At 45.4% G+C, this 10,099-nt stretch overlaps 1 protein-coding gene across 1 annotated transcript; it reads right to left on the minus strand.

Annotated features, from left to right (window-relative positions):
- Positions 1-3,152: 3,152 nt before the first annotated feature.
- Positions 3,153-4,871, minus strand: LOC121004832 (cartilage associated protein). The gene has a single exon (XM_040437205.1). It carries the CDS (start codon positions 4,495-4,497, stop codon positions 3,277-3,279), a length of 1,221 nt encoding a protein of 406 aa, XP_040293139.1. The 5' UTR covers positions 4,498-4,871; the 3' UTR covers positions 3,153-3,276.
- Between the last annotated feature and the right edge of the window lie 5,228 nt (positions 4,872-10,099).

Genomic DNA, 10,099 nt, shown 5'->3' on the forward strand with positions numbered 1-10,099 from the left:
ACTCCAGGACTTTACGGTAATATTCTTTTGTAGATTATAGAGGGCAAAAAAGGGTTAATAAAGTTTTTCAAAAATATAAAAAACTGAAATAATAAAAATAAGGTCTATTCACATTTATTAAAAAATTAATAATTTTTTTTTCTTTAAATATTACAATATCACTTGATTTATCCCACATGGTGAATGTTGTAAAAATGGGGGCATGCCCCTTTCTGAATGGGTGGGCGCTGGCCCTCAGTCTCATCTCACCTACACACGTGGTAGTACCTCCCAGGAACAGCAGGGGGCCATTGGCAGCTCGGTCTCCAGATACAACCTCCTATTAATAAATCGAAGGAAATTTGGACTTTTTTTTTTGCTCTGATGTTAATTGTGTGCAATGTTCTGTTTCGACAGTAGTCTCCAACTGTTGTCAAACTACTACTCCCAGCATGCACTTGTGGGAATTATAGTTCAGCAGCAGCTAGAGAGCCGTTCACACACGTTCAGATTCATATCGTATGATGTACAGCCTGTGATTAAGGTTGTCAATACAAATATTTGCCACAAGGGGGCAGTCACAGTTAAAAATGAAATCCAGGGCGAATACAGGAAAACGGCGCCATCCGATAATCTGGAAAGTCTATAAATATAACATTGAATTTCATCAAGAGTTTTGCATACTTTTCAACATCTGATAATCCGGAAACCACAAGATGCCCCATCGATGCTGGATTAAAGGAATATTACTTGAAAATTTAAATTTAATTTTGAAATTTTTGCGTCACAACCTCTATAGTCACTGCAATGGCTGCCATCAGTGGTCGTCACCAGGCATCTGATAACTGAGCAGGGGTGGGGGAGCTATAACCTCTGGGTCATGCTCTTTAACACTATAAGGCCTCATGCACACGACCGTTCCGTTTTTTGCGGTCCGCAAAAAACTGAAGCCGACCGTGTGCCTTCCGCAATTTGCGGAACGGAACAGGCGGCCCATTGTAGAAATGCCTATTCTTGTCCGCAAAACGGACAAGAATAGGACATGTTAAATTTTTTTGCAGGGCCACGGAACGGAGCCACGGAGTGCTGTCCGTATCTTTTGCGGTGCCATTGAAGAGAATGGGTCCGCACCCGAGCCGCAAAAAATGCGGCTCGGATGCGGACCACAACAACGGCCGTGTGCATGAGGCCTAAAGCTGTATGTACTGATGAGGGGGCAGAAGATGGGGGTGATCACCCCTATTGTGGGATATATTTCCACAGCTGTGTTGTGACAAGTCCGTATCACAAGCGCTAAACCAGCTGCTGCGAGGAAGATGAGCTATAGGCTGCTGCAGGGAGATTATTCTTAAAGGGGAGTTCCATTCCAGACACAGGGAGATGGGGGTCCTTAAGCTTAGGGTTGGGAATCTGGGTGCCTAAACCTGTTTGGTCTGAGTTCCGACGCAGCCATGGCAGGAGATAGTGAAAAGTGGAATTCCCCTTTAAGCATTGAAACTCATTGGTGGTCATGTGATGATCAGGTTGGGGGGGGGGGTCATCGAAAAGACTGTGGGGTACGAGGCTGTTCTTGTGTGTTCTCTAACTACCTTGTTATAGCTGTTTCTGGGAAAGTTGGGTAACAACCAATATGGCCGCCACTACAGTTCTTACTGACCTTTCCCAGTCTCTGGAATGACAAACTGGTTTCACACACAGCAATTCTGGAATGAGGGGTTAATTGTTGTATAATGGTGCAGTTCTGGAGTCTGGGAAAGCTTGGTGACAACCACACATTGAAGTTTGATAGCAGCCATATTGGTTGTCACCCAGATTCCAGAATACCAAAGCTACCCTGCTTAGTCACCCTGCTAGATTATATTAGGGAATTGCTTATATAGCAGTCCCGTAATATACTGTTATTACCGGAGCGGACAGTGGAGGGATCCCTCGTACAATCACCATATTGGAGAGTTACTACTTGAGCTCTTCGGGGCTCTTCAGCCCTGGGTTCATCTCACTTGTCATCGTCTTCTCAGGATATCTGCTGTAGTTTCCTTAAAGAGGTTTTCCAGGCTCTTAATATTAAGCCCCCTCCTCAGGATAGGTCATTAATATCTGATCAGTGAGGGTACGACACCCAGGACCCCCGCTAATCATCTGTCCCCTGCAGCCTCCGCTAGTGAATGGAACAGGAAGCACAGCTCCGTTCAAAGTGTAGTGGCCGTGGGGGGTACTGCAGCTCAGCTCCCATTCACTTCAGCTGAGATGCAGTAACCCAACAGGGCCACTACACTTTGAACGGAGCTGTGCTTCCTGTTCCATTCACAGGCTGCAGGGGACATCTGGGTGCTGGGTGTCGAACCCTCACTGATCGGACATAAATTACCTCAATGACATCAATATCAGGAGCCTGGGAATCCCCTTTAAAGGTCCACATGAGGAACCAGTGCACCTAAAGTCCAAAAAATTTAGCATTTTAGCTAATTAAAAATCTTCGACCATTTTGTGTCTACACCTCCTAAACAGATTTATGTCTCAAAGTTACCAGACCACAAACAGTCCCTGTGTCGTCTAACCCTGAAGTCATGCTTCCTTCTATCTGCACCTTACGCCTCACTAATCATACAGTTAAGATGACTGCAGGATCAGACTACACAAGGTTTCTTTGTAGTCTGTTACCATGGAGACATGTAAGTCTGCGTAAAAGAGAATGCCTGACTACAACGCTGAGGCTTGAAAGCACAGGTGGACCAAGACTAATAAGATCTGAGCTCCAAGCTCACCAAACCAGGAGAGGCTCAACCAAATGGTCAGTTAAAAGTTATTCCCAGAATGACTACTTATCAACTATCCACAGAATAGGTGAGAAGTGTCTGTTGGGGGGGTCTGGCTGACGAGACCCTCACCAATCATGAAGACAGCTCTATTCAAACTCTATGGGATTGACAGGCCGACAGAGTTTGAATGCTCTTGGTCAACTGCAATTCCATTCAGAAGGAGGACCTCCACCGGTCAGATGTCTCTCTTGTGGATAGGTGATAAGCTGTCATTCTGGGAACACAACTTTATTAGTGGAGGCCTTCCCCTTGGCTCAGCTGTGGTCTTTGAGCACTGACCACTATCCCTCCCACCCTGCTTGTGAGACCTACTCAAAAATATCAAAACATCTTCTTGACTTATTATGGTTTATGGAAATTTATTCCCAGTAAACACCATGAAAGCACAGCATGAACCCCATTACACCCGTAAGGGTGTTAAAGAAAAGTCCCCAAAATTGTTCAAAATATTCAAAAACATCTCAATAAAAAATTGCCCTCAAAAAGTTCCCTCCAAAAGTTCATCCAGATATTCCACCACATCACCTTCGTCATCGTCTACGATATTCTGCAGGGCGAACTCATACAGCTCTTTCTGCTTGGTTGTGATGTTGTAGTAGAGAGTGGCCTCCGGCCTAGGGTTAAAATTCTCCTGCGACAGTCCCCACTTCTCCATGTGGTATTGATAGTAGACCATATTTTGCTTCATGACGTCATCATCTGGGTCAAAAAGCAGGTAGCTGGCCGCGCAAGGGGCCGCGTTCCGAACATCATTGAGTTTGTAGTAAGCAAACTGCAGGTAGTGATACATAGTAGCCACAAACTTGTTCACTATGTAGCCCCCGATGACCGGAGTAAGGCTGCTTTCACAATTGAGTTTGCATTTGAGGACCTCAATGTAGTGGTCAGCCACCGACTGATAAAAGTCATTGAAATTTTTGATCTCTCGCGAGCCTTCGCAGGCTGCAATGCATTCTTGGAATGTTTTAAAGAAGTCAGGTAGGGCTAACTCCATATCTGAGATGGAGGTTCTCCAATTTTCTCCGTTGTAGGCCCTCACGGCTCGAATGAATAATTGCTCATAGGTCTTGGTTTCCAGATCCTGGATGTGGGTCTCTGAATCCGGCATACTCTTGTAGTACGCCATATTTCTCTTCATCATCTCGTCATCAGGGTGCTGCAAGAGAAATGTGTGGGCTGCAGCAATGGCTTTTGGCAAATTATTACTCTTGAAATAGGCGTACTGTAAAAACTTATATGGCTCACGGTTGTGGAACTCCTCCATGGTCTCCCGGCTGGGCTGCGATTGTCGAAATGCGGGGAGACCTTGTTTACATCGTTTTAGGCACTGGGTCCTCATAAGAACGTCTCCAAACACCTTCAGCTCAGGGAAGCCAGTAAAACGACCCAAGTGACTCGTCTCATTCTTCAAGGCCCCATCTTCTGCTGGTGGACCATTGTCTATTTGTGCTGTGCTGCAGTTAAGGTTACAGAAAGCCTCACTGTCCCTTAAAAGCCTGTACAAACGGAGACTTATTTCCAGGTAGTTGACCGCCTCGGGCCAGTTCTCGTTGCTGTACTGGTCTAGTGCATACTTGTAGGCACTCTCTAAGGGCATCAGCTCGTCTCGGGGGTAACTCCTGAAGCTGTAACGCTCATACTGAGCATTTACCGAGACAATAAAGACAAGGAGAAGCTTGAGGCCAAGACTCCAGATCATGATGAAGCCAACTCAAACCTCCAGACCCAGTAAGTGTAGAAAATCAAGGATCAACGTTTTGTATGCACAGTGCTAGAGAAATGTCTTAGGTTCTTCAAGATATTTCCGTCATAGCAATGCTTTCCAGCTAATCAGTAAAGATACAAAACTCACAGTCGTTCCTGAGGGTCCGGTCTGTCCCACAAGTCATTCCTGGTCCTCCAAGAGCCCTCAGCACTCGGATGCCTGGAATACTGAGGGTCTATCACTGGTATGTTGCAGATGTTCTCCAGACCAGAGCTGGTCCCCCTCTGACAGGGTATGAGCACAGTACCACGTAGCACAGGGAGGAGGGGGCTGCAGGAAGTTCCTGGAAGTTTCTCCTGTTGCAGCAGGCGGAGATCTTGGGAAGGAATGTTAGACATCACAGAGTCACGCTCCCATTGGCAGGAAAATAAAAGCCCCCCCTCCCTTACTTTTTAAGAAACTTTATTTAGCTCTTTTGCTGCTTGCAGAACAAATTGATTTAACACGTGTTGCAAAGTTGGAAATTGTTCACTGTCTTAGTGACCCCCCAGGGAGGCTCCATCTACTCACTGTCCTCAAAGTGACGCCAGCTGCCCCTGTGCGGGGGAGGGAGGGGCAATCACTGCAAGGCTCAGCTGCCACATAGACAGGAGCCGGGGTTATAAAGGGGGAGGGGGTATAAGGGTTTCCCTCTATACATTTAGTATAAAATGTGTGCTGCAGACAATCACCCCTGAGCTGTGTATCTAATCCTACCCTGTGTGATACTGTCTGCTGACCTGTGTATCTAATCCTACCCTGTGTGATACTGTCTGCTGAGCTGTGTATCTAATCCTACCCTGTGTGATACTGTCTGCTGAGCTGTGTATCTAATCCTATCCTGTGTGATACTGTCTGCTGAGCTGTGTATCTAATCCTATCCTGTGTGATACTGTCTGCTGAGCTGTGTATCTAATCCTATCCTGTGTGATACTGTCTGCTGAGCTGTGTATCTAATCCTATCCTGTGTGATACTGTCTGCTGAGCCGTGTATCTAATCCTATCCTGTGTGATACAGTCTGCTGAGCTGTGTATCTAATCCTCTCCTGTGTGATACTGTCTGCTGAGCTGTGTATCTAATCCTATCCTGTGTGATACTGTCTGCTGAGCTGTGTATCTAATACTATCCTGTGTGATACTGTCTGCTGAGCTGTGTATCTAATCCTATCCTGTGTGATACTGTCTGCTGAGCTGTGTATCTAATCCTGTCCTGTGTGATACTGCCTGCTGATCTGTGTATCTAATCCTATCCTGTGTGATACAGTCTGCTGAGCTGTGTATCTAATCCTATCATGTGTGATACTGTCTGCTGAGCTGTGTATCTAATCCTATCCTGTGTGATACTGTCTGCTGAGCTGTGTATCTAACCCTATCCTGTGTGATACTGTCTGCTGAGCTGTGTATCTAATCCTATCCTGTGTGATACAGTCTGCTGAGCTGTGTATCTAATCCTATCCTGTGTGATACAGTCTACTGAGCGGTGTATCTAATCCTATCCTGTGTGATACTGTCTGCTGAGCTGTGTATCTAATCCTATCCTGTGTGATACTGTCTGCTGAGCTGTGTATCTAATCCTATCCTGTGTGATACTGTCTGCTGAGCTGTGTATCTAATCCTCTCCTGTGTGATACTGTCTGCTGAGCTGTGTATCTAATCCTACCCTGTGTGATACAGTCTGCTGAGCTGTGTATCTAATCCTATCCTGTGTGATACTGTCTGCTGAGCTGTGTATCTAATCCTATCCTGTGTGATACTGTCTGCTGAGCTGTGTATCTAATCCTATCCTGTGTGATACTGTCTGCTGAGCTGTGTATCTAATCCTATCCTGTGTGATACTGTCTGCTGAGCCGTGTATCTAATCCTATCCTGTGTGATACAGTCTGCTGAGCTGTGTATCTAATCCTCTCCTGTGTGATACTGTCTGCTGAGCTGTGTATCTAATCCTATCCTGTGTGATACTGTCTGCTGAGCTGTGTATCTAATCCTATCCTGTGTGATACTGTCTGCTGAGCTGTGTATCTAATCCTATCCTGTGTGATACTGTCTGCTGAGCTGTGTATCTAATCCTGTCCTGTGTGATACTGCCTGCTGATCTGTGTATCTAATCCTATCCTGTGTGATACAGTCTGCTGAGCTGTGTATCTAATCCTATCATGTGTGATACTGTCTGCTGAGCTGTGTATCTAATCCTATCCTGTGTGATACTGTCTGCTGAGCTGTGTATCTAATCCTATCCTGTGTGATACTGTCTGCTGAGCTGTGTCTGCTGAGCTGTGTATCTAATCCTATCCTGTGTGATACAGTCTGCTGAGCTGTGTATCTAATCCTATCCTGTGTGATACAGTCTACTGAGCTGTGTATCTAATCTAGTCATGTGTGATACAGTCTGCTAAGCTGTGTATCTAATCCTATCCTGTGTGATACTGTCTGCTGAGCTGTGTATCTAATCCTATCCTGTGTGATACTGTCTGCTGAGCTGTGTATCTAATCCTCTCCTGTGTGATACTGTCTGCTGAGCTGTGTATCTAATCCTATCCTGTGTGATACTGTCTGCTGAGCTGTGTATCTAATCCTATCCTGTGTGATACTGTCTGCTGAGCTGTGTATCTAATCCTATGATGTGTGATACTGTCTGCTGAGCTGTGTATCTAATCCCCTCCTGTGTGATAATGTCTGTAGAGCTGTGTATCTAATCCTATCCTGTGTGATACTGTCTGCTGAGCTGTGTATCTAATCCTATCCTGTGTGATACTGTCTGCTGAGCTGTGTATCTAATCCTATGATGTGTGATACTGTCTGCTGAGCTGTGTATCTAATCCTATCCTGTGTGATACTGCCTGCTGAGCCGTGTATCTAATCCTATCCTGAGTGATACTGTCTGCTGAGCTGTGTATCTAATCCTATCCTGTGTGATACTGTCTGCTGAGCTGTGTATCTAAGCCCCTCATGTGTGATACTGTCTGCTGAGCTGTGTATCTAATCCTATCCTGTGTGATACTGCCTGCTGAGCTGTGTATCTAATCCTATCCTGTGTGATACTGTCTGCTGAGCTGTGTATCTAATCCTATCCTGTGTGATACAGTCTGCTGAGCTGTGTATCTAATCCTATCCTGTGTGATACAGTCTACTGAGCTGTGTATCTAATCTAGTCATGTGTGATACAGTCTGCTAAGCTGTGTATCTAATCCTATCCTGTGTGATACTGTCTGCTGAGCTGTGTATCTAATCCTATCCTGTGTGATACTGTCTGCTGAGCTGTGTATCTAATCCTATCCTGTGTGATACTGTCTGCTGAGCTGTGTATCTAATCCTATCCTGTGTGATACTGTCTGCTGAGCGGTGTATCTAATCCTATCCTGTGTGATACTGTCTGCTGAGCTGTGTATCTAATCCTATCCTGTGTGATACTGTCTGCTGAGCTGTGTATCTAATCCTATGATGTGTGATACTGTCTGCTGAGCTGTGTATCTAATCCTATCCTGTGTGATACTGCCTGCTGAGCCGTGTATCTAATCCTATCCTGAGTGATACAGTCTGCTGAGCTGTGTATCTAATCCTATCCTGTGTGATACTGCCTGCTGAGCTCTGTATCTAATCCTGTCCTGTGTGATACTGCCTGCTGAGCCGTGTATCTAATCCTATCCTGTGTGATACTGCCTGCTGAGCTGTGTATCTAATCCTCTCCTGTGTGATACTGTCTGCTGAGCTGTGTATCTAATCCTATCCTGTGTGATACTGTCTGCTGAGCTGTGTATCTAATCCTATCCTGTGTGATACTGTCTGCTGAGCTGTGTATCTAATCCTATCCTGTGTGATACTGTCTGCTGAGCTGTGTATCTAATCCTATGATGTGTGATACTGTCTGCTGAGCTGTGTATCTAATCCCCTCCTGTGTGATAATGTCTGTAGAGCTGTGTATCTAATCCTATCCTGTGTGATACTGTCTGCTGAGCTGTGTATCTAATCCTATCCTGTGTGATACTGTCTGCTGAGCTGTGTATCTAATCCTATGATGTGTGATACTGTCTGCTGAGCTGTGTATCTAATCCTATCCTGTGTGATACTGCCTGCTGAGCCGTGTATCTAATCCTATCCTGAGTGATACTGTCTGCTGAGCTGAGTATCTAATCCTATCCTGTGTGATACTGTCTGCTGAGCTGTGTATCTAAGCCCCTCATGTGTGATACTGTCTGCTGAGCTGTGTATCTAATCCTATCCTGTGTGATACTGCCTGCTGAGCTGTGTATCTAATCCTATCCTGTGTGATACTGTCTGCTGAGCTGTGTATCTAATCCTATCCTGTGTGATACAGTCTGCTGAGCTGTGTATCTAATCCTATCCTGTGTGATACAGTCTACTGAGCTGTGTATCTAATCTAGTCATGTGTGATACAGTCTGCTAAGCTGTGTATCTAATCCTATCCTGTGTGATACTGTCTGCTGAGCTGTGTATCTAATCCTATCCTGTGTGATACTGTCTGCTGAGCTGTGTATCTAATCCTATCCTGTGTGATACTGTCTGCTGAGCTGTGTATCTAATCCTATCCTGTGTGATACTGTCTGCTGAGCGGTGTATCTAATCCTATCCTGTGTGATACTGCCTGCTGAGCCGTGTATCTAATCCTATCCTGAGTGATACAGTCTGCTGAGCTGTGTATCTAATCCTATCCTGTGTGATACTGCCTGCTGAGCTCTGTATCTAATCCTGTCCTGTGTGATACTGCCTGCTGAGCCGTGTATCTAATCCTATCCTGTGTGATACTGCCTGCTGAGCTGTGTATCTAATCCTATCCTGTGTGATACTGTCTGCTGAGCTGTGTATCTAATCCTCTCCTGTGTGATACTGTCTGCTGAGCTGTGTATCTCATCCCCTCCTGTGTGATAATGTCTGTAGAGCTGTGTATCTAATCCTATCCTGTGTGATACTGTCTGCTGAGCTGTGTATCTAATCCTCTCCTGTGTGATACTGTCTGCTGAGCTGTGTATCTAATCCTATCCTGTGTGATACTGTCTGCTGAGCTGTGTATCTAATCCTATGATGTGTGATACTGTCTGCTGAGCTGTGTATCTAATCCCCTCCTGTGTGATAATGTCTGTAGAGCTGTGTATCTAATCCTATCCTGTGTGATAATGTCTGCTGAGCTGTGTATCTAATCCTATCCTGTGTGATACTGTCTGCTGAGCTGTGTATCTAATCCCCTCCTGTGTGATACTGTCTGTAGAGCTGTGTATCTAATCCTATCCTGTGTGATACAGTCTGCTGAGCTGTGTATCTAATCCTCTCCTGTGTGATACTGTCTGCTGAGCTGTGTATCTAATCCTATCCTGTGTGATACTGTCTGCTGAGCTGTGTATCTAATCCTATCCTGTGTGATACTGTCTGCTGAGCTGTGTATCTAATCCTATCCTGTGTGATACTGTCTGTAGAGCTGTGTATCTAATCCTATCCTGTGTGATACTGCCTGCTGAGCTGTGTATCTAATCCTATCCTGTGTAATACAGTCTGCTGAGCTGTGTATCTAATCCTATCCTGTGTGATACTGTCTGCTGAGCTGTGT

Source organism: Bufo bufo, chromosome 6 (assembly GCF_905171765.1).
Source record: "Bufo bufo chromosome 6, aBufBuf1.1, whole genome shotgun sequence".
NCBI classification, from domain to species: domain Eukaryota; kingdom Metazoa; phylum Chordata; class Amphibia; order Anura; family Bufonidae; genus Bufo; species Bufo bufo.